This window comes from Arachis hypogaea, chromosome 17, assembly GCF_003086295.3.
Source record: "Arachis hypogaea cultivar Tifrunner chromosome 17, arahy.Tifrunner.gnm2.J5K5, whole genome shotgun sequence".
Lineage (NCBI taxonomy): Eukaryota > Viridiplantae > Streptophyta > Magnoliopsida > Fabales > Fabaceae > Arachis > Arachis hypogaea.
This window is the reverse complement of record NC_092052.1, coordinates 12088883-12114256: the sequence shown is the minus strand read 5'-3', so window position 1 is coordinate 12114256 and position 25374 is coordinate 12088883. Positions and strand designations below refer to the sequence as shown.

The following is a 25374-nucleotide window of genomic DNA, read 5'->3' as shown; positions in this document are numbered from 1 at the left end:
AAAATTACTTATAGGAAACTGAAACAGGAAAAGAAGCTAACTACGTCCTAAACTAATCTCGTTGAAGAGGCTCCCCTACTTGCATCCTATCCTATCCTTGATCAGGAGTCTTTATTCACGAATCGAGGTACCAGGGGTCTCCCTCCAACACCCTTTCGCGCAGTGAAGACCTGGTTCCATTGCGTGGGATGGACCAAAACTCGACGGGGTGCCGAAGTGGGGGAATAGGGTACGTATTCCACCTTTGGACTTCCGTAAGGGTTCAACTCCTCCTCTGGATCCTCCTCCATGGTGTCTTCCTTCCGGCCAGGGTCATCGGGTCCCTCTTCCTCGGCTTCGGAGTCGGACTCGAGGTGTACCACCTTAGGTGACTGCTTTCGAGATGTTGAAGCATTCCTGTCTAGGAAAGTTATGACGGGCAGCTGGGGTTCTTCTTCCACGGGATCTCGACCTAAGTAGATAGTCTGAAGCACGGTAGTAGTGGTCGCAACTACCCACGCGTGCTTTGAGGGGTCATACTCAGAAGCTACCCTCGGGGGGCACTGCGTCGTCTCTATCCGCTGTGCCATGTTCCTCTGGAGACAGTATGGGAAAAGAAAGGAAGTGAGAACCTAGTGTCTCAGTAGGAGTGCTATGCAACACCTCCATATCCATCTCCAGCCCACGTGCGGGATTTTAAAAACAAGCGTATAACATGGCATGTAATATGCATCTTCTTTTTTTTGTAAAACATGTGTGTAGAAGAAAGGGAAAACATATAGGAAAATAGAAGGATAATCATCAACATAATCATAATTAAATCTAAGGAAAACATGGAACTTAAGCTTTCATTCGTGCCTTCTTTCTTTCTTAATTTATAACTTATATGGAAGGTATTGAGCTCAAACCGGTATAAGTGGGAGTCCCCTTCCCTTACCGAAGGTTCTTATCCCAAACGTTTTGGCGATCACCTTCCCTTACCGAAGGATCATCTCGATCGATCACCTTCCCTTACCGAAGGATTATATCGATATCTTGTCTTTGGGGGTCACCTTCCCTTACCGAAGGATCATTCCCTCAGTTTAATTTACAATCAAGGTTATTTAGACATACACAAGAAGAGAGTCATATAAAAAGATATATTATTATATAAAATTGATGGGATAGTCCCCTTCCCTTACCGAAGGTTCTTATCCCAAATGTTTTTCGATCACCTTCCCTTACCGAAGGATCATCTCGATCGATCACCTTCCCTTACCGAAGGATCATATCGATATCTTGTCTTTGGGGGTCACCTTCCCTTACCGAAGGATCATTCCCTCAGTTCTTTAACAAGTACGGTTATTTAGGCATATACAAGAATGAATCATGCGAGAGGAGAGACATATATCATGATAAAATAAGCATGTTTGAATAAGATTTTATACGAAAGTAGGTACTCTCGTCCCTAGAGGGGTATAAAATAAATGTACATTATAAAAAATAGGATATTAATTAGCTGAATAAAACAATTATAAGAAAACATATACTCTTGACCCTAAGAAGATATTAATGATATAATGTAAAAAGTATAATCTAAGTGCATATAGTAAGAAAGTGAGTATTTGAAATACTTGGATTAGATATTATAAAAAGTATGTACCCTTGATCTTTAAAATAAAGGAGCAATAATGATATAAGGGTTCATTTAGTTGCATATAATAAAATAGGGTTCCTTGAACAAGATATAAAAAGGAGCATGTACTCTCAATATTAAAGGAATAATAATAATGTAACGGTATCAAAGGTCATGTAAGGGCACATAGTAAAATTAGAGAATGTTAAATAATTTAATAAAACGTTATAAAGGGGCATGTACTCTCAACATAAAAGGAATAGTGATTAAAGGGTCATGTAAATGCACATAGAAAGGATATGGGATACATATTAATGGATTCAAGAGGGTATAATTGACAAAATAGATAATCATGCTCAATGTAGATGAGAGATAAGAAAAGAATAATTCATGCCATAAAATACATGAAAGGTGGTAGCCATGCATGGATGGAAGAAAACAAAATAAAACATACTACATGCCAACATAAGTAAGAAAGGCATAATTCCCTACTCTTTTTCCTAACGCTTCTTCGAGCCTGCCTCTTGTGTGTGCACACAGAATATTATTTCTTTGTAGAGAGAGAAGGGAGAGGATTGATATTGAGAGGAGTGATTTTCTACCTATGGGTGCTCCCCTATTTATATACGTCTGGGGATGGGGTGGTTGGGATATTTTAAATTTCAAACTGAGGGCGGTTACTAGGTTCCTATCCAAAATTTCAAAATTCTAATCTTATCTCCTAACCGATTTTCAAACTTTGAAATTTAAATTTTGTTTCTAGAAGGGCGGTTGTTACATTATCACCCCCATAAAAAAAGAATTTGCCCCCAAATTCTACATTCTAATTTGGTCGATAAAGGTCATTCGTAGGATGCATAGCGATTTAGACATGGGTTAGCTAATCTTACTAGTAGCGGAGAGAGATATGAACAAAAGAGAAGCACCAGAATCATCTAGGATGGTTAAAGGATTCTATTAACTGTGTATTTACCCTCGATTCGATCTTCTGACTCGTGGACTTCTTGGCTGCTGAGGGCAAAGACTCGCCCTTGACGCTGTGGTGGATTGGCAGGGGGTGGGAGGACTGCTGGGCATTCCCTGGCGATATGCCCTGGCTGAAAACACCGGAAGCAGACATTTTGTCCGGCAAGGCACCTACCCCTATGTTGCTTCCCACATGTAGCACACTCCTTGAGTTCGGTGGTCTTTGGTGAGGCATCAGTGGGAGTTTCCTGGCGATCCGTGCCCTGTTGAGGTTGCCTTCCTGTAGGTTTCCCAAGAAAGGCCTTCTTCTGCGGTGGCTGCTGAGATGATTCTTGATTTAGTTGCCTTTTCTTGAAAGCCTCGCTTCTTTCCGACGCTAGTTTTTTGGTGCATTCTTCGATCACCTGGCACTTGCTAACGAGGGAGGAGAACTCCCGGATTTCCAGTGGGGCTATAGCGGTTAGGACTTCTGCCCTGAGTCCTCCTTGATACTTCATACACTTCCACTTTTCATCTGGATTAGCCTTATACATGGCGGAAAATTTGCAGAGTCTCTCAAACTTCTCTGTGTACTCTGCAATACTCATCCTGTCTTGCCTCAGCTGAAGAAACTCCATCTCCTTGGACTCTCGAACAGAAAGGGGAAAGTACTTCTTGTAGAAAGCTTCTTTGAAGGTGACCCAACTGATATCTTTTCCAGCATCCTCCAACAATCGTCTTGCTCCATCCCACCAAAACTCGGCATCAGCCTTGAGCATGAAGGTGGCGTAGTTCACTTGCTGCTCCTCAGTGCATGGAAAAATTGTGAATACCTTTTCCATTTCCGTCAGCCATTCTTCTGCCTTATCAGGGTCGAGGGCTCCACGGAACTCAGGCGGACCAATCTTCTTGAAGTCAGCAAAAGTTGTACGGGTCTGTCCCACCTCCAGCCTGGGAATATTAGGATCCTTGTCCCCAGTGGATAGTTGCTGGGCCATCAAAGTGGTGGCTTGGGCCTGCTCCTTCATTGCCTTGGCCATCTCCTTCATGTGCTTTGCTAGGTTTGATGAGTTCGAGCTCGAGCCACGTGGGCGTCCACGACTTGCCATGGGTCCCCTGTTTATGGATAACCATAGGAAGAGGTTTTATTAGTCATATCTCCTAGGATCGACTTTGCTCTGATACCATTAATGTAACACCCTAAGTTCTTATACTATCGTGGGGGTTTTTAGAATAAGGTGCCACACTTGAGCCAAGAAAAAAGAATGATTTAATCGTTACGCGTGGCAGGAGTAAATACGTGTAGAGCGGAGGACGAGTAGCGCTAAAACGTTGGAATTTGAATTAAAGGGAAATAAACATCCTAACCGTGAGTACGTTTCAAGATAAAATTACTTATAGGAAACTGAAACAGGAAAAGAAGCTAACTACGTCCTAAACTAATCTCGTTGAAGAGGCTCCCCTACTTGCATCCTATCCTATCCTTGATCAGGAGTCTTTATTCACGAATCGAGGTACCAGGGGTCTCCCTCCAACACCCTTTCGCGCAGTGAAGACCTGGTTCCATTGCGTGGGATGGACCAAAACTCGACGGGGTGCCGAAGTGGGGGAATAGGGTACGTATTCCACCTTTGGACTTCCGTAAGGGTTCAACTCCTCCTTTGGATCCTCCTCCATGGTGTCTTCCTTCCGGCCAGGGTCATCGGGTCCCTCTTCCTCGGCTTCGGAGTCGGACTCGAGGTGTACCACCTTAGGTGACTGCTTTCGAGATGTTGAAGCATTCCTGTCTAGGAAAGTTATGACGGGCAGCTGGGGTTCTTCTTCCACGGGATCTCGACCTAAGTAGATAGTCTGAAGCACGGTAGTAGTGGTCGCAACTACCCACGCGTGCTTTGAGGGGTCATACTCAGAAGCTACCCTCGGGGGGCACTGCGTCGTCTCTATCCGCTGTGCCATGTTCCTCTGGAGACAGTATGGGAAAAGAAAGGAAGTGAGAACCTAGTGTCTCAGTAGGAGTGCTATGCAACACCTCCATATCCATCTCCAGCCCACGTGCGGGATTTTAAAAACAAGCGTATAACATGGCATGTAATATGCATCTTCTTTTTTTTGTAAAACATGTGTGTAGAAGAAAGGGAAAACATATAGGAAAATAGAAGGATAATCATCAACATAATCATAATTAAATCTAAGGAAAACATGGAACTTAAGCTTTCATTCGTGCCTTCTTTCTTTCTTAATTTATAACTTATATGGAAGGTATTGAGCTCAAACCGGTATAAGTGGGAGTCCCCTTCCCTTACCGAAGGTTCTTATCCCAAACGTTTTGGCGATCACCTTCCCTTACCGAAGGATCATCTCGATCGATCACCTTCCCTTACCGAAGGATTATATCGATATCTTGTCTTTGGGGGTCACCTTCCCTTACCGAAGGATCATTCCCTCAGTTTAATTTACAATCAAGGTTATTTAGACATACACAAGAAGAGAGTCATATAAAAAGATATATTATTATATAAAATTGATGGGATAGTCCCCTTCCCTTACCGAAGGTTCTTATCCCAAATGTTTTTCGATCACCTTCCCTTACCGAAGGATCATCTCGATCGATCACCTTCCCTTACCGAAGGATCATATCGATATCTTGTCTTTGGGGGTCACCTTCCCTTACCGAAGGATCATTCCCTCAGTTCTTTAACAAGTACGGTTATTTAGGCATATACAAGAATGAATCATGCGAGAGGAGAGGCATATATCATGATAAAATAAGCATGTTTGAATAAGATTTTATACGAAAGTAGGTACTCTCGTCCCTAGAGGGGTATAAAATAAATGTACATTATAAAAAATAGGATATTAATTAGCTGAATAAAACAATTATAAGAAAACATATACTCTTGACCCTAAGAAGATATTAATGATATAATGTAAAAAGTATAATCTAAGTGCATATAGTAAGAAAGTGAGTATTTGAAATACTTGGATTAGATATTATAAAAAGTATGTACCCTTGATCTTTAAAATAAAGGAGCAATAATGATATAAGGGTTCATTTAGTTGCATATAATAAAATAGGGTTCCTTGAACAAGATATAAAAAGGAGCATATACTCTCAATATTAAAGGAATAATAATAATGTAACGGTATCAAAGGTCATGTAAGGGCACATAGTAAAATTAGAGAATGTTAAATAATTTAATAAAACGTTATAAAGGGGCATGTACTCTCAACATAAAAGGAATAGTGATTAAAGGGTCATGTAAATGCACATAGAAAGGATATGGGATACATATTAATGGATTCAAGAGGGTATAATTGACAAAATAGATAATCATGCTCAATGTAGATGAGAGATAAGAAAAGAATAATTCATGCCATAAAATACATGAAAGGTGGTAGCCATGCATGGATGGAAGAAAACAAAATAAAACATACTACATGCCAACATAAGTAAGAAAGGCATAATTCCCTACTCTTTTTCCTAACGCTTCTTCGAGCCTGCCTCTTGTGTGTGCACACAGAATATTATTTCTTTGTAGAGAGAGAAGGGAGAGGATTGATATTGAGAGGAGTGATTTTCTACCTATGGGTGCTCCCCTATTTATATACGTCTGGGGATGGGGTGGTTGGGATATTTTAAATTTCAAACTGAGGGCGGTTACTAGGTTCCTATCCAAAATTTCAAAATTCTAATCTTATCTCCTAACCGATTTTCAAACTTTGAAATTTAAATTTTGTTTCTAGAAGGGCGGTTGTTACAAGTCTTCTAATACCCACCCAAAAAAAAAAACTTCTAATACAAAATTCGGTTCAACTAGGTATCCTTTAAAAATAGTACAACATTCAGCCTTTTATTACAATAATTAAAAAAATTAAAATAAACATAACTAAAAATTATGAATAGATTTACTGTCTTTTTAAAATTAAATACACATTCAAAATACAATCTAAAAAAACTGAAATTTAAAATTTAAATTTTAAATTTCTGTTTCAGATTTAATATATTTAATTATTAATATATTATAATTTAAATACATATCTAAAAATCAAATTATTCAAAATTCAAAATTTTGATTTTAAAATTATAAAATAAACCTTAAACTATCAAATTATTAATTAAACTCGTACAAAACACTCAAAGAAGCAGAGAAGTCACATTTGCGCTATGTCGAAAATCCAGATGCGCACATGGAAAACTTGCACATCGAGAAGTCATCCTCCCCTGTCGTTCATCCTGTCACCTTCCTCTTCCGCGCTCATCCTCAACGCTGCCTTCCTCCTTTTCGGCGCTTATTTACAACGCTGTCTTTTTAATGTTTAAATTTAAATTTTAGATTTATGATTTTGGATGTGTTTTAAAAATATTTTCTGTATAACTTCATAATTTTAGATGTGTTACAATTATTTTTTAATATTTAAATTTAGATTTTAGATTCATGATTTTGGATGTGTTTCAAGAATATTTTCTGTATAACTTCATAATTTTAGATGTGTTACAATTATTTTTTAATGTTTAAATTTAGATTTTAGATTTATAATTTTATATTTTTTGTATAACTTCATAATTTTAGATGTGTTACAATTATTTTTTAATGTTTAAATTTAAATTTTAGATTTATGATTTTAGATGTGTTTTAAAAATATTTTTTGTATAACTTAATATTTTAGATGTGTTACAATTGAAAAAGAAACTACAATTAAAAATATTTTAGTTTATGTATATAATTATATTCGACCATTCATAATTGTATTATTAACATTTATATTGTATTATTAAAGTTGACTGATAGTACTTTATTTGCAACAATTTTATTAATAAAATTAAATAAGATCAACCTTGTTCCAATTAAATCAGCAAAGTGTTTTTATGTTTAAATTAAAATATAATTAAAAATATTGAACATGATATTTCTTAACAAATTACATAAACACATGTGTGAAAAATAATGATACCTTTCACCAATGTAAAATGAGAGAGTGCTTCAGCTGGAAGGTGGTGATGGTCTTCACCAATGAAGATGAGATGGAGAATTCAGCTGGCAGCGTCCTTTTTGATTTGGGATTCACTAATGCGTGTGAATGTCCCGTAGAATAAGGAATTTAAAAAACTGTATTTGTTACGTGAAGTTACGAAAGTAAAGCAAAATCACCGTAACCACCAATGAAGTGGGTGGGTTTTAAAATTTAAATTTAAATTAAAATCTAATTATAGATATGTATCTACAAAATAGGAACATGTTACACTAAAAAATAATTAAATATTATTTAAATATGATTAAAGGCTGATTAGTATTGTACAACTACCATTTCCCTACAAAATTATTGCAACTATATAATATAATTACACACTAGGAGAGCAGCATAAACTTTACAAGCGTTTTTCTCAGAGAGACCCTCCTCGAAGTTGTAATGCAAGAGCTTTTTTTTTCTTTTAAGTGTCTTGTGAGTATAATTGTGCTGTTTTGTGGTGTGCTTATTAGTGAATTAGTGTGTAGTTATTTGCGAGCCTTAAATGAAAGGCCACAGCCAGAAAATAAGGAAAGGATTTTGGGTGGAGAATTTGCACATATCTAAAAGTTTTACATGAAAAGTCGAGTTGAAAGTTCAAAAAGCAGGTTTCTTATTGCTAATTATTAAGAACAAATAGTGGATATGTATATGAGAAGCATGTAAACAATTCACATAATCCTTAGCAAGAATGAAGCTACCTATGGAAATTGACAAATCTAAAAGAAAAGATAAAGATTGTGGTGATGTGATTCAGAATCATGAAAGCAGCAATAATAACATCATATCAGAAATTGATGATGTTAGTAATAATAGTAAGAAGAAAAAAGATGGATCAAGAGTGTTTTATGGTAGCAGGGCATTCTTCTAAAACCATTATTCATTACTCAGAAACAACAAACAAGAAACACTAACATTTTTTATATTTTCTGTCTTAGTCATTTCATCAAACAGTTGGTTTGCGTTAATTGTGGATTGTTGCATTATGAAAATCAAAAGCGAATAAAGTATAATTTGGATTCTGTACATTCAATTTAAACTCTATTATGAAAAAGAAAAACAGCATGCTTTGCGAGCTCATAAATTCATAATCATAATCATCATTGTGTTCATTGCTGCACTATGAAAATCATTACAAAAATCATGAAATTAGAAGAGGGAGAAATTCCTTACTTCAATATTCTGTTCTTCTAACACTGATTCCATCATTGACATGGATAGAGAGAGTGAAAATTCTGAGTTGTTCTACAGCTGAGAAGGAATGAGCGACAGAGAAGAAAATTTTATCCAAAAGTAAAAGGTGAAGCTTCAAGCTTTGTCAACGAAACTGCGATCGTAGAAGAGCGTATCCGGCTAGCGGTGCTCTCCGGCTAGTTCCTTGGAGAGGAGTGTGAGAGAAAGCCGTTTGTGATAGCGCGTGAGAGAAAGCTGTTTGTGATAGTGCGTGAGACAGTCCTAGTATAAAAACGCATGCTAGCTGAATGATGGTTAAATATTGATATATTTCCTGGTCCTGAGAGTTTCCCTATATTTTTTCCCTCCATCTTATAATGATTGAAGTGCATGGTGTCACCCCCTATTTACGTTTTTACCCCTATGCCAAATAATTAGGGCCAAGTATAATGCTTTGATTGATTTTTAATTGTTAGTTCTTTGGTCTCCAAATCTAGTTTACTTGTTTTCTTTCTCCCCTTCAATTTCTCTCAGGTCTAAAGTGGCCCATGAAAGTGGCAATGTCAATCAGTTCAACAATGAAAGTTCCTAATTCAAGATCCTTGGTTTTAGTGTTGCTACAAAACAGTTGAAATGAAACCATACTTGATATATTGATATAAATACATACAGGTATTAGTTTAATTTATTTTTAATATATATTTTGTACGGATAGTTAATTTAGTAGCTGATTTTTTGTGTATACCTAACGAGATTGATAGTAATGATGGGTTAATATAGACATCCAACACACACTGAAGACAATCTCAAATAAAAGTATGTTATACCAGGAAAAAAATGTGAATTGAAATGTCCAATACAATTTCTACAATGATATACAAATTCGGGTAATGAAAATAAACTTAACTTTCCATAATACTCTTGAAGGTATCAACAACAATACTACATCAAAAAATACACATAATGAACATCATTCATATATGTAAAAAGCAAAAACACAGCCTCCAAAATCAACAATTTGAGAATGACACAGGTAAATGAGTTTGCTACCTGTGATAATAAGATCCATAGATTGGTTTGATTACACCCTCAATCATCTTAACCTGCTTCATTCATGAGGGCACATTGAAGTGAAAAAGCCAGGATATGACAAATGCAAAGACCATACAAGCTAGTAGGAAATTCAAAAAACGATGTCCCTGCCAGAAGTTTCGAGTTTCGCTGGCCGGGGGTGCAGGCCCGGTTGGTGGAGCAATGGAAGCATCATTGGAGTCATTCCACTGTTCTGTCATTTGAACTTCGATTGTGCCGGCTACATTGTGTGCAATTGATCCACAAATTTCACAAGTTCTGATACAATCATACAAGTCAAATTGTTAATGCAGGGAAGTTCCAATAGTGTGTAAAACACAACCAGAAGTAAATCAACCTGAGTAAAGCTTCCCTTTAATCGTTGATTTTGCGAGCATGATTCATTTTAGTCCTTAACATTCCAAAATGAGAATTTTGATCCCAAAATCGGTTTGTCATTTTAGTCTCATCTAACCAATTAGTTGGGGACAGAAGTATTAACTTTAAAATGTTAAGGACTAAAATGAATCATGCTTACCAAGTCGATGGTCAAAGTGAATCTTTACTCAAATCAAATGCATCATCAATTAACAGGCTGCATAAACAATATGGATCCATCAAAGTGCCTTCAACCATCCCACCCCACAATGAAAAATATTGATCTTGAGAAATATTTTACTGATAAATACATCATATGAACCACAACCATCTCCAAGAATTTCAGAGACACTTTGCACCACTAGGTCTAAGTTTTAGAGTATATTATATCCGAAATTAGAGCAGCCGATCATTCACTTTCTAAGCTGCTGCAAATATTCACTGTTCCGTGTAACGGCTTACAAAGATACGAATATGGCTAAAAGTACATATATATGAATGCTTATGGTATGAAACACCAAAAAATTATCCTGGAAAATATGGACGTGCAGTTCAAGGATCCTGAATTCCCTTTCTACAAAAGTGACAATGCTTAACTTTCTTCTGCGAATTCGTGACTTTAGAACTTTGGATTTTGGAACATAAAGATGGATATAAAGCAGAATAACCAACTCATTGCAAATAATGCCTTACAAGAAAACAAAAAGTGATCTAGAATGCACTAGAAAAGGGCAAGAGATCCAAAACATGATGTTCTTAGCTGACGATATAGTTAAGGAAAACCAAGAAAGTTCAACACTAAGGAATATTCAAGAAAGCCAGAACACATAAAGATCAACTATACATCAGATGAAAGTAACCAACAGATTATTAATCGAAAAACACCACCAAAGCAACTAAAGTCCAGCAAAAGTTCAAAGCTTAGTTATCAGGAGCACTACAATTATCTTCTATAACTGCAAGCCTTATTAAAAGGGGTCAATTTTCAATTTTCCAATGCATTGGAAACTTAAAAAGTTTGTTCTTTCTTATAAAAGTTTACCACTTTTGAAACCTTAACAAGTGTTAGCACAGCACTTGTTAGCAAAAACTATTCCCAAAAATTGCATAGGATGATACTTATTTTTGGGCTTCTGGTTACAAATATCAGAGCAGAGTGTACAACTAGAAACCAAACTGGAATGAACATCACTTTATATTCAGATATTATTTTCTATTGGCCTTTAATTGTCTTTATTCAAACTTGCTCATATGGTATTTATGTTTTCCTTGTTTGTTAATATGAAAACTTCAATTATATGACTCAGTTGGCTTATGAATTTGAGAATGGACAAGCTCATATACTGTGGAAGATGAGAAACGGGTGAAACTACAACTTTTGACATGAAAATGAACGTAGCACACAACTCCTAAGTAAATGGTATTAATACATCTATGCATGATTTTATTTAGTTATTTACCTAACAAGAAGAAAAAGCATAAAGGAACCATAGACAACCTAGTCAATTTAAACACTTTGTGGAAGGTGGAAGTTGACAACAAACACCACTAAGGTTGACTTTCAGTAGTAAAAGTCCAATTTGGTGAGAAAAAACATATCCCTCATATAGAAACAAATATATAGGAACCTTACTTAAAAGTGTATTGATATCTAATCCCTTTTTGCAACAATGTAGCTTAGTTTAGTTTTCCCAACATCCTTCATAAGAAGAATTCTATTTATATATGTTATAGTTGAGTCTCCACTCTCCACTATAAAGTCATTTCATCAAGCACTACCCTTTAGCTTACATTATCACAAGCATAATACAAAAAGGGTAAGCAAGAAATAGACAAGTCAAACATCTCTAGATTTGGCAATGGAGTATCTATCTAATCCTCAAAGAAAACCATAACCACCCAAGTGGCCCTTTCTTTATTTTTTTCTCTCTGAACTTATCCAAAATTTCACAGATTCAGTGTGACACCAAGGAGAATCAAGATCAACACATTGTTCATCAAGAAAGACATAATAACCATTTCAAGAAACAAGGTAATTTTTTTTTCTTTTTTTCTCCCTTTAATTCAGCAATGTACTTAGTTACTTACTTGTTGCCTTTGATCTTGAACCAAGCCTCAGCACATTGTTTATGTGCAGCAGCCAAATCATCCTTACAAGAACAACCAAGTTCAATGGGGGACCCACCAGATTCATGGTTGGTCATATCCATGCTTAGGTGACAAATCCTGCAATCCCTCTCCACCTTATTATTATTATTATTGTTATCATGATCTAAGTGCCGTACCTTATCCACATCACTCTCCAGATCCACAAGCTCCACAGAACACTGATCTGATGAAACTGAAGACCCTCTCTCTTTCTCAATTGCTCCAGCAACAATCTCGGAACCAGAATCATGGGAATTACTTTGTTGTTGTTCCTCACTTGTCTCAGAAGAAGCACAACCTTCATTGCCGACACAGCTACTAGTACTACCTTGAGAGACATTATTGTCTACGTCAACAACAACATGAGGCTTATTATTGTTGTTGTTGTTGTCCTCAGTAACCAACATTGACATTGTAAATTCCCAAGTTGAGAATCTTCATGTAATGGCTCAGGGAGGCAAAGATCATTAATACCCACCAAGCTTTCAAGAAAAAAGTTGGATTTTTTCCCCCTCTCTCTCTCTCTCTGAACCTCCGAGAAGACTGAACAAGAGAGGGTAAGAGTGATGTGAATTGTGTTTAAGGTATTAAGCAACAACTTAACTATGGTGAGGTTGGTTGGTAGGTAATCTCTCTCTGTCTCTCTCTTCTGAGTACTTGAGAGAGAAAGAGACAAGGAGTGTGAAGCAAAGAAGATATGTAATAAGAGAAACAGCAATATCATAATTATCATTATGCCTAGTTGCTTATGCAGTGTTCTGATGAGAAATTTTCTTTTAGGGTAAAAAAAAAATTACCCCATTTTTTCTTTTTGATAAAAGAAAAAGAAAAAATAGTTCTTTGAATTTGGAGATTAGCTGTTTCTCAAAGTTGAGTTTTTTGTTTTCTGATAAGTAAAAGGAACCTTAAACCAGGTGAGATTCTTCAAACAAGGGTCATAGCTACATTAGTCTAATCAGATAAGTTGGACCCACATTTCTTTTTCTTTTGATGAGTTAGCGGAAAAGATATGGTGCTTCTCAAGTTTGCTTCTACCATAGGGCACCAAATAATAATTATGACTTCCATTACTAAAGAGTTGAAAATGGAGCAAAGTTAGCATTAAAAAAAATGTTTACCATCATATGTATGTATATACTAAAAAAATACCAGTTATCAAATCATTTATAAGAATAAATACATATTAAAATATAAAATATATATTAAAATAATTTTAATATAAGATACATATTAATAATTATCATTAAAATAATTTTAAAGACATTTTTATTGTTAAAATACATAAAATAATTTAAATAAATAAAATAAGTAGATCGTAAATTTACAGAAATTGTTCTAAAAAAAATTGCTCTACATATTTATTCTCAAATTTATTATGTAAATCATGAAATTTTGTCATATTTTATATTTTCTTGTAATATTTGAAGAAAAATATCGATTTAGTATAGAGGACATGCAACACTAAAAAATAGGATTTGATGATGATTTAGGTTGAAAGCATAATAGTGTAAATCATGAGTATGTAAACTCTGATTTAAATCCGATGCAAATGAAAGAGATGTCACAAATACTACAGGAGCTGCAATCATAAAAGTTGAGCTCGAAGCTCTCCTAGTACCAATAGAATGAGGTTTTGGAGTAAATTCTCCAAAACTTGCAACCACATCTTCAAAATTTGATATTACTTGCAATTTATCATTGTTATAGAACTCAAAAGAATCATATTTCACAAATCCTTATCTAATTGGAATAGGGATCTTGTACAATAACTAAGTCATTTGTTTTTTTTTTTTTAACACACAAATTTTCTATAAAGTATTATTTGGATAAAATACTATTTTAATTCTTAACGTTTGAGTCAAATTATAATTTGATTCTTATCGGTTTAAACATTTTATTTCTGTTTTAAAAAATTTTAACAAATTTAATATTGTCCTACTGTTAAATTTACACAAATAACTAATAGAGTGAATAATGTAGACATTAACATTTTTTTAGGCAAAGTGGTATTTATTTATTAAAATAAATAAATAAAAGTTGTGGGTCCACATTAGACAACCATACGACAATGTAAGAAAGGGATTTTCAAACAATTAACATATCTTTAACGAAACATGACTAAACATACATATTAAGTCTCATTTCTCTTCTGGACCTCCTCCATGAATTCATGCGCTAAAGTGATAATCAAATTTGGTGAAGTGTTTTTGTTCTCAAAGATAAGAAGGTTTCTCGCGGTCCAAATTTTTCATAGAATAATTGTTGCCAGTGCTGAATTTTTTCTCCAATGATATCTTCGTCATGCTTTTCCATGAACCGGCTCTATCGCACCCAAAATTCTTCTGAGCTGTTTTGTGCCAGGTAAGCTCCCAGGTCTGACTGCTGCCAAACTTCTTGTGACTTTGGACAATCAATTAAGCAGTGATTTACGTTTTTTCCCAAAATTGTTACATCTAGGACAGATTTTTGGGATTGCTGGTAGCTTTTCATGAAGTCGACGACAAACTGGGATGCCATCATGAAGGGTTTTCCACAGGAATATCTTAATCTTCGGCAGACATTGGAGTTCCCACAATGAATTCCAGAGTCTCTTTTCTCTGCACAGATAGAGTAATTGGCTAATCGAAGAATGTACCATTTGAAAAGCTGTTTTGTAGTCAGAAGCCACCATGAACCTGTCGTCCCTCTCACTTCTCCAGGTAAGCCGATCTTCTCCTACTTCCATAATAGCAGTTTGTAAGATTTCTGATGCAATTTCTGAATTAAAATTATTTCTGATTATATCCTCCTTCCACTGTCTATTATGAATGAGTTGATTAACTCAAATCAAATTTAGGTCTGTAACTATTTGTTGTTGTTCGGATATTAACTTCACATTTTTGAGCCACCAATCCTCCGTAATTCCAATCTGACTGCCTCGCCCCACTTACCAACGGATACCTCGTTTGATAATTTTCCTTCCTTCTAGCAGGCTTCTTCAGGCCCAAGAAGGGTTCCGGCCTGTGTCAGCTCGTAGAGAAGAAGAAAATTTAAAATATTTGCTTCTGTAAATTCTGTTGATTAGAGAATTAGGTTTCATGATGATTCTCCAGCCTTGTTTAGCCAACATGGCTAAATTAAAGACTTTCAAGTCTTTAAAACTTAAGCCTCGATACTTCTTTTTTCTGCAAATTATATCCCACCTGATCCATTGTAATCTTTTTTTCGAGTCCCTTTGTGCCACCAAAAATTTATCATCTTTCTCTGAATCTTGTCTAACAGTGTGTCCGGGAGCTTAAAATAGCTCAAAGTGTAGATCGGAACTATCGTAACCACTGCTTTAATTAATACCTCTCTCCCACTGACCGATAATAATGATTGCTTCCAAATCTACAGTTTCTTATCAATTTTCTCCTTTATAAAATTAAAGGTCAAAGTTTTTGATCTATTAACCACTGCTGGCAGTCCCAAATACTTATTTTGTCTGCCTATATGTAGAATCTGAAGTAAATGAGACAAAAATTCTCTGGTCGAACTAGGAGTGTTTTTGTTGTAGAAAATAGATGACTTAGAGAAATTAATTGTATGTCCACTAACATCACCATAGCACTCCAGTATCTTCATCAACTTGTGATATTCTACCTCATTTGCTTTGCAAAAGAGAATAGAATCATCTGCAAAGAATAAGTGGCTGACTATAGGGCATCTACCATTGAATCTTAAACCTGAGATTTTTCTCCTCTGTTCTCCTCTGTGGAGCAGATGGAAAAGTCCTTCTGCACAAAGTAGAAAAAGGTAGGGAGAGAGGGGATCATCTTGTCGCAATCCTTACATGGTTTGAAAAAATCATATGGTTGTCCATCCACGGTAACAGAATAGGACACTGTGGTAACACACTTCTTAATCCAGTTCACTTATTTATTGCAAAAATCAAGCTTCTTCATAATAAAAATTTTTTTGTAACACTTCTTCTCAATCTCCTTATAAAAAAAATCTCAAATCCTATCAATTAATCATCAACATTCCAGAGTCAAAAAAATTTTTTTTACATTAGTGATCATTGGGGAGTTGATTTTACTTATATACTAAAATCAAATGTTATTGGCTCTTAAATATATTAATTGTTCATACCAAATTTAATAACGAGACAATATTGAATTCATTTAAAATATTTTTGAATTGAAATAAAATATTTAAATTTTTTAAAGATTAAAATAAAATATTAAAAATATTATAGACAGAACTAGAATTTGATCCAAATATTAAAGATTAAAATAATAGTTTATCCATATTATTTTGTAACTCTACAAATGTCATAAATGACTATAAAGACATCAGATAACTTTTTTTTACCGATGAAAGTTATCCTTGGTAGCTTCTTTAATTTCTCTCTTGTAATGTACAAGTACTAAAAATTATTGCCCATTTTTCTTGACACGCTACTCTACTCTTATGATAAAACTATTACGCTACTTTGTTATTTATAGAGGCGTAAGATGCTTTAGGATTCCATTAAATAGTGAGAATTTTCCAGGAATTACCAATCATCCTACAAAATCGTTGGCTTCAGCCATTTATTATGTCTCTCCATTGTAAATGGTTGTCTTTCTCCATAATTTACACAATTTCTGCTTTTGAACCTAAATCCTGGATGGAATCTAGGATTTACTAGATTGTGAATATAAATCATGATCAAAGCCCACAAATTACTGTTGCATGCTTCTCAACCTAAATCATCATGAAATCTCATAATTTGGTATTGCATGTCCACCATACTAAATTGTTGGTTTTTGTCCCATTTTATGAGCAAACGAAAAATATGACAATCTCACGATTTACATAATAAATTTGAAGACATTTTGTGTAGGAAAATTTCTTTTAGTACATCTATGAAATTTTGTGATATACTTAATTTTATAATAAGAAGAAGAAGGTGAATTCTATTTTATTATTTTTATGATATACTTATTTTTTATGATATGCCAACTTTTAATTAGATTATATTTTAATCTAATTACTTACTAACTTACTATGTTAATAACTTGTGTTATTTCAATTTAATTAAAATTAACAGTTTAACCATAATAAGACTATTTTGTAATTAAATTATTATTTAAAACGGATGATTATATAATTTTTTAAAATATTAATAACAAATTTTTTTTTCTCAAATCATTTTTTCTTAAAAAAATATTTTTTGTTTTTGTTACTTCAAGCATTCTGTCACTCCTCATTTTGTTGTTTTTATCGTTTCACCGTCGTCCCAAGTATCACCGTTGTCGTCATGACAAGAAGCATCGACATTGTCGCTATCTTTTATTCTCTTACTCGATCTCTCTTCTGCCGTAGATCAATCCTTAACAATGTCGTTAAAATCCCATGTCAATTGTTGTTGTTATCATGGTTTTCCCTGAAACTTCTTTACTTTTTGAGATTAAATTTTGGTTCTATCAATTTTTTTTTATCATCTTGTATATATATTTTAAAGTAATTTTTTAGATGACTTAACAAAAAATTGGATCAAAGACATGCATTATTTGTTATCTATCCATAAAATATGTATTTTGTGAGACTAAAATTAATTAAATTATTATTTCATTTTTTTTTTTGTTATTTTACATTATATTATCACTAATTTAATATGTTTATTTTAATTTTTTTTTAATTTATAATACTATTCTAAAACTATTAGGTTGGTTGGACTTCAATAATAATGGTAACCGATCCTCCAAACCTGGAGCACGAACTTATCTTTATTTTTTAAATTATAAAAATCATCCTTCACTCTATAATGTAGTATAACCATTACTATTTTCCTGTGGTAATAGTTGAAAGATTTAGATATCACTTTATCTATTCTTTTATTTTTTTTAAGATATTTTTACAAAATTATAAATAATGTGAACTTTTAAATTTTTAAATAAATCTAACTATTAATATTAAAATTTTAATTTTTTTTAAGTAAAAAAGTTCAATACAACAAGGTGGAGCAAAAAAAAAGAAACAAAAATTCATAACACTAAAAATAACAATCCGTAGCCATCTCCGACATTACCATCAACAACCATAGGGTTTATCACCAATCCACTCATCGTAACTTATAAAGGATCTGTTAATAATATCCACCACACATGAACCTTGATTTTTGAAGATTCTATCATTTCTTTCTAGCCAAATTGTCAAAATGACCGCAAAAAAAAAAAATCAACCAACCACCGCTTCCGTTCTATCTTTCTCGCTGATATATCCGTCCAACTTTCATAGTGTTGCTTGAGCATACCTGGAATAGTCCATATCCTTCCAAGAGCGAACAACTAAGTACACCACACCTGACAAGTGAGCTCACAACCAATGAACAAGTGAAAAGCAGTTTCAACAGATTTATGACATAAAACACACATGTTATCGTTCTAGCCAATAACACCTAATCTATACAGTCTTTCCCTTGTATTCACCTTACCAACCAGTGCAAACCAAGTAAACAACTCAACCCTTGGTGGGACGAATCCTCTCCAAATAGTACTAGTGAAGCTATAGCTTGTGATTTCCACAGGAAGTACCTCTGCCTGCAATACCTGTACAAATGAGTTAGTAGAATAAACACATTTTTTTATCAAATTTTCAGATCACTCTGTCCTCTCTCTCAGTTGTCAGTTTCACTAATTGCAGAACCGCATGAAGCTGGTTTACTAGTTCTAGCTCCCATTGAAATAACTCTCGTTCTCACTAGAAATTCCAAATCTACTCTAACCCATCCCAGAACCCACAATCCCCTATGACAGATCCTTAAAGATTTGAGACCGAGAAAAGTCTTGGAAAAGTAACTTTCAGAATACCACAAGGTAACTAGCTATCCTCCCAGAAGCGGATTATCCTACCATCCCCTAGAACCATAGCCAAGCCTCTAATCATCTTCTTTCTCACTTGTGGCTCCCTGATTTGTAATTGACAAATATCCTTCGAAGGACCCCCTCTTGTAGGTACAAGTTGATCACAAATCATCTCAGAAGAATTCATGTTATTATAGGAACATACAATTTTCTTCCAAAGTGGACAATCCTCTTTCGAAAATCTCCACCACCACTTGAACAGGAGCGTTGTATTCCGAATTACCACATAACCAACTCCCAAACCTTCTGCCTTTCCCGTCCTCCTTACTCCACAAAAAGCGTCTTTGTAAGAATATTATTTTGTCTGCTACTACCTTCGACATTTTGTATAAGTTGAGATAGTAAATAGGTAGGCTATTAATAACAGATTTAATGAGAACCAGCTTACTCGCTTTATTCAGAGACTTTACTTTCCATAGACTTAGCTTTTCCTATACCTTATCAATCACTGGTTTCTGTGTCTTGACCAGCCTTGGATTCGCCCCCAGAGAAATGCCAAGATATCTGACAGGTAAATACGCCTCTTTACACCCTAACAGTCGACACATCTGTTGTGCCCAACTTTGCTCACAATTAACCGGAATCAAGTTGGACTTGTCAAAATTGATACTTAGCCCTGACATCATCTCAAAGCAGCGCAGCAACCGCTTATAGTTTCTGATCGTCTCTTCTTCAGAAGGACAAAAAAGTATAGTATCATCCGCAAACTGCAAATGTGACAACTCAATGTTATCCCTTCCAACCAACACTGGAGTAATACATCCATTCCGCACCGCCTCTCTAATCATCCTATGTAGAACATCCAGAACAAGCACAAATAGAAAGGGAGAAAGAGGATCTCTTGTCGTAGACCCCTTTCCATTTTGAAGAGCTTAGAGGGAGAGGCATTTATTAGGACCGACATAAACGCAGAACACACACACTCCTTTATCCACTCCCTCCATCTACGGCCAAACCCCATCTTTTGCAAAACAATATCCACAAAACTCCACTTGACTCGATCATAAGCCTTTTGGAAGTCTAGTTTAATAATTGTCGAGCTCTTTTTCCTCAACTTCAGCCACTGCACAGTTTCACATGCAATCAAAATCCCATCATGTATCTTCCTACCCTGCACAAACGCACTATGTGTTTCTCCTACCAACCCTGGCATTATCTTATGCATCTTCTGAACCAGGATCTTTGATATAACCTTATAAATACAACCCACCATACTAATTGGCTTAAAGTCCTTGATTTCTTTAGCTCTGACAAACTTTGGCGCCAAAGCCACCCAAGTAACATTCGCATCCGTAGGTAAAATAGCTGACTGAAAGAATCCCATCACGGCTGCAGTGAACTCCCCACTAACATCCTCCCAACACTTCTTAATGAAATTCATATTATACCCATCACTGCCTGGTGCCTTAGTTGACTCACAATCCCAAACTGCATCCTTAATTTTCTCATTAGACGGCATCCATTCCAACTCTGTTGCCTCCTCCTCCGTTATCCGGATAACCAGTCCATCACGGAACCCTATTATTGGCGAGGTCTCCTGATGATATAAATTCTTATAAAAGTCTCTGATAGCAACTTTAATCCTTACTTGATTTCTCACTATCCTCCCATAAATAAGTAAGGACTCAATCCAATTGTTTCTCCTTCGAGCTGAGGCTAGATTGTGAAAATAGCGGGTGTTCTTATCCATCTCCTTGGCATGCCTAGATCGCGACATCTGCTTCTAATGTAACTCTTTTCTGATATACCATTTCTTACAAGAGCTCACCAGCACCCTCCTTCTTGCTTCCACAGTTCCATCAACAACCCCATTGCTAACCATATCATCTACTTTCTTTATCTCTTCTTCAAACTTCATAATTTTCATATCCATGTCCCTGAAATTCTCCTTATGCCATTTACCCAGCGGGATCGTCAAAGCCTTCAGCTTGTCAATGAATTGTACGTCGCCCAAATTCCTCCACTCCCCCTTCACCATCCGCAAGAAACCCTCATGAGTAAACCAAGCATCCAGACTCCGAAAAGGTCTCGGCCCCCCTCCCAATCTTGTGATATCCACAATCAATGGATAGTGGTATGATAAACCTCTTGGACCTCCTCTAAGCCTTGTTTCAGGAAACTCTTCTAACCACTCCAAACTAACCAGAACTCTATCAATGCGGCTACACGACTGACCCCTAAACCATGTGAACATACGATTAGCAAGTGCAACGTCCAAAAACTCCATATCTTGAATCCAAAGTTTAAATTCAGCTGTAGTCATTGTCAAAGTGGTAGCTCCTTTCCTCTCTTCCACTTGAACAACCTCGTTAAAGTCCCCCAAATAACAAAAAGGTACTTGACAAAGCCCATATAAAAAGCTCAGCTCTTCCTACATGACAAACTTCTCTTCCCTTTGGTGCGTACCATACACTAAACAGAAAGCACACTTAAAATTATATTTTAGCACAACGTCATCCACACACAACCATCTCTTCCCTTTATAACCGTTGCTCCTCTAAAAAATCGTTTCATCCCACATCAACAATAGCCCACCGGAAGCACCTTCTGACCCCACGTACTCCCATCCTACCACATTATTTCCCCACAATTGCACTACATCATATTTGGTTACTACCTCTTTCTTTGTCTCTATTAAACCTAACATATTCAACTAAAATTTTCTCCTAAAACGCTTTACCATACTCAATTTTCCAACTCCCCCCAAACCCCTAACATTCCAAGAACCAAAAATCATTTTAAACTAATTGTACACACCTTTTTGTGATTTTTCGGCCGACTTCTTCTTGCCTTTTCCTTCTATTCAGCTTGCTTTTTCTTCTGCGCAATTTTCTTATTCTGTGCTTGGAGTATAGCCATAATATCATCTTCCTCATTATACTAAACTACTCCAGATTCCACTGCCAACTCCCATGCTTTCTTGTTTTCCTGCATTTCATCATCCCATTTGGTTTCAGAGGATTCAGTCTCAGCTTCGCTGCCTTCAGATATTCTTGCATCTTCCAAGTTCTCTGCAACCCTCCGAGTCTCACCAGTCCCTCTGTCCTCCCTATCAAGTCGTCCTTGTGTCGCATCTACCTCTTGGCCATCATCTTTTATCTCATTAGCCAATTCAACGTTTTTTGAACAACAACCTGGACAACTTTTCTTCGAATGTTCATCCCCATTAATCCTTGCCCGAACTCCTGCACGACACCCTTCTTCCCTATGCCTTCCTTCAATAGCATCATAAGCATCGTACTCAGCTGCAAAACCCACTCCCAATCTGTCTTCTACCAAAACTCTGATTGTCCACAGAGAATTAGCGTCAGTAGCCCCGAGTCCGCCCTTCCTACTATTGCTATTAATTTCCACCCCAGCCACCATCCCGGTCCTACTATAATTCCAGGATTCAGTTCTATCCGAATTAGCATCTTCATTACTTGCTGCAAAATCCGATTGATCAGCCCTCAGCACACCAGAATTGATTGACCTAACTGTTATTCTTGCTGTTTTCAAATTTAAAAAATGATTTCTCCACTCATTCAAATCCTCATGTTGAATAACAACTTTTTTTTGTCGTTGATCCTCCTCCCTAACCGTCGTCACCATCAAATCTGCTGCTGCATCCCATTCCGACAGCTGCGTATTACTGCTATTACCACCCTGGTGATTTCCAGGATCTCCTATAGCACATTTTTCTCCCATAGAGAACCCATCAGTGCCTTCTAACACATCCTTCATCACACAAGGCAGTAAGCCATCGACTTCAGTTCCCGCTTCCTTTACGAACACATCGAATCCAACCATCCCTACAGTAATGTGTACCCATTCATGAATGACCTCGAACATACATGTGTCAATCTGCACTCGTCCAACACTAAAGGACTGGCATGATTTTGTTGCATCGTCACAATTCACCACCTTACCCCACTGTTCACCGATTGTACGGAACGCAGCTTCCGACCAGCATGTAGCGGTACTCCGAAGCACTCGAGTCACACCCTTCTAGTTTCGCATCAGTCATTCTCCTCCCACCTCCATACCCTATGGAAAAACTTCAACAGGCCGTTCCCGTTAAGTGCGAGCGCCGCTTCCATACTGCGAATGCTATCAAAGGTTAGTAAGGCTTTGTATGCCCCCATCTCACAAACCTTGACCACGTGAGGCCACTCCTTACGAGCTGTCGCGTTCAACAAACCAAAGTCTATAACTGTCATCATGGTACCAATAACACTCTTCTGTAACAGCCCAATTTAGGCTATGCCACCAAGACGTCTATCTACTTCGTCCCACACTTTCCATGCATATCTTTACCAGTGTCCATGTTTTTCCGTTCTTCCGATTGTTCCCCTCCCAGAACACTAGTTTTTCGACGTTCCACAACCCCATCATCAGTCCGCCGAATCATAGTGTCCACAACCACTGCCTTCTTCCCCTGGTCAGTATCCCGTCTATACCTCGCCTCTCCCACAAAAATTTCCTGACCTCGCAATCGCATTCGATTCATTTCTGAAATTGCTTTCAAAGCTCCTCCCTTTGTGGTGTATCGTACAAACGCAAAAAAGTATACCGCACCATTTCTCATCTTCCTTGATAGATATATGTCAATGATCCGCCCTGTCCACGAAAAAAAGCCAAACAATTCATGTTTTGATATATCTTCTGGTAGCCCATCCACAAAAATACTAAAGGATTCCTTCTCCAAACAGACGTACTCTTTTCGGTTCCAAATCCTTAGATCCTTGACTTTGGATCGTGACTGCCTAGACCTACCCAATTTGTATTTCTCCAACCCACTCTCTCTCGCTCTCTTTCTTACTTTCTCATGATCGGAGTTAAAAAGTACTATAACATTGTCAAACTATTGTTGAATGTTTAATTATGAAAAAAAAAATTCATAATGACTTATGCAAAGAAAGGTCATCGTGACCAAACCACTTAACAAACAAATTAACAATAAAGTAGAAAGCTAATACACAGCCTTTAACAAAAAAAGGTTTTTTTTCTGTGTTTGAAGAGGAATGATCTCGAAAAAAAAATTAAATATTAATATTTTAAAAAATTATAAAATTACTTATTTTAAATGATAATTTAATTATAAAATAATTTTATTATAGTTAAGATATTAATTTTAATTAAATTGAAGTAATTTAAATTATATAATTAATAATTAGATCCAGATATTATTTAATTAAAAATTAATATATTATAAAAAATAAATTATACGTTAATATAGAAAAGATTGAGTAGAATTTATTTGTGTTAATAATTTCCGTGACGTAGTTACGGTGTTGGTGAATATGGCCCCATATACACTAGGGACAAAAGAAATTCATTATTGAAACTTGAAAGTTTGAAACAGGGTACACGTGACTTCTCTTAATACAAAAGAAATTCATTATTATTGTAAAAATTTATTGTCATTATTATTATTATTATTATTATCTTCTTATTTGACTTCAATTTTTTAAAGAAAGATTTGATATCTCATGACTATTTGGAAACTACTGGTATGATGATAATATTTGGTGAGCTAATTGTTGGGTTAAAAAAATACAAAAAATTTAAAGAGAAAGTAGAATTTTTTCATTTATTGCTAGTTTTTTTAGTCATTAATTTAATTCTTCTATCTTAATAATTTAACAATATATATTTAATTCATATTTTTAAATAGGGTCACTCTATGGTATAGATGTAAATTAGTACAGATTTACAGATATTCTCTTTGCATAAATATGAGATCGACACCTGACTGTTTGGTTGCAGGGCTTATCTCCTGCTTTATCTTATGGGTGGCTGAGCTAGTTAGCCAAAATTGCTTAAGTATAATGTTGGCTGGTGGACCTATTGAAGTGGGCTTTGGCAGTAGTGGATTGGATTTCAAAAAGAGTTAGAATTTATTTATTTATTTTGTGAATAGGAGAAAAAAAAGTGAAACACAGTTCACCAGTATCTATGGAGGGTGAAGTATTGACGAAGATCTTCTCCCCAAAAATGAAACTCTGGGTTGCAGGGAGAGGGATACAGCCGCCGTCGTGGTGCCATGGCGGAGGTTCACGTCTGGAAACCGACTCCGATCGAAGTCACAGATTCATCTCGTAGCCCGCGTTGCCTGCGTCTGCCGTCCACGTTTCCGTTGCCGACACGATCAGAAGTTGCTGCTGTTCTGGTTTGGTCCTCATCGCAGGTATGAATTTCATTATTTTT

At 35.9% G+C, this 25374-nt stretch overlaps 2 protein-coding genes across 2 annotated transcripts; both read right to left on the bottom strand.

Annotated features, from left to right (window-relative positions):
* Window positions 1-9514: 9514 nt before the first annotated feature.
* LOC112766169 (uncharacterized) lies at window positions 9515-13144 on the bottom strand. The gene is made up of 2 exons (XM_025812041.3): window positions 12257-13144; window positions 9515-10069 (listed from the first exon to the last, which is right to left on the bottom strand). The coding sequence occupies exons 1-2, from the start codon at window positions 12727-12729 to the stop codon at window positions 9832-9834; spliced, it is 711 nt and encodes a 236-aa protein (XP_025667826.1). The 5' UTR covers window positions 12730-13144; the 3' UTR covers window positions 9515-9831.
* Window positions 13145-14638: 1494 nt separating this feature from the next.
* On the bottom strand, window positions 14639-21448 carry LOC140180491 (uncharacterized). Its single transcript, XM_072221695.1, has 6 exons — window positions 20954-21448; window positions 20088-20722; window positions 19623-19974; window positions 18731-18870; window positions 18576-18624; window positions 14639-15031 (listed from the first exon to the last, which is right to left on the bottom strand). Exons 1-6 carry the CDS (start codon window positions 21446-21448, stop codon window positions 14639-14641), a joined length of 2064 nt encoding a protein of 687 aa, XP_072077796.1.
* Window positions 21449-25374: the final 3926 nt, after the last annotated feature.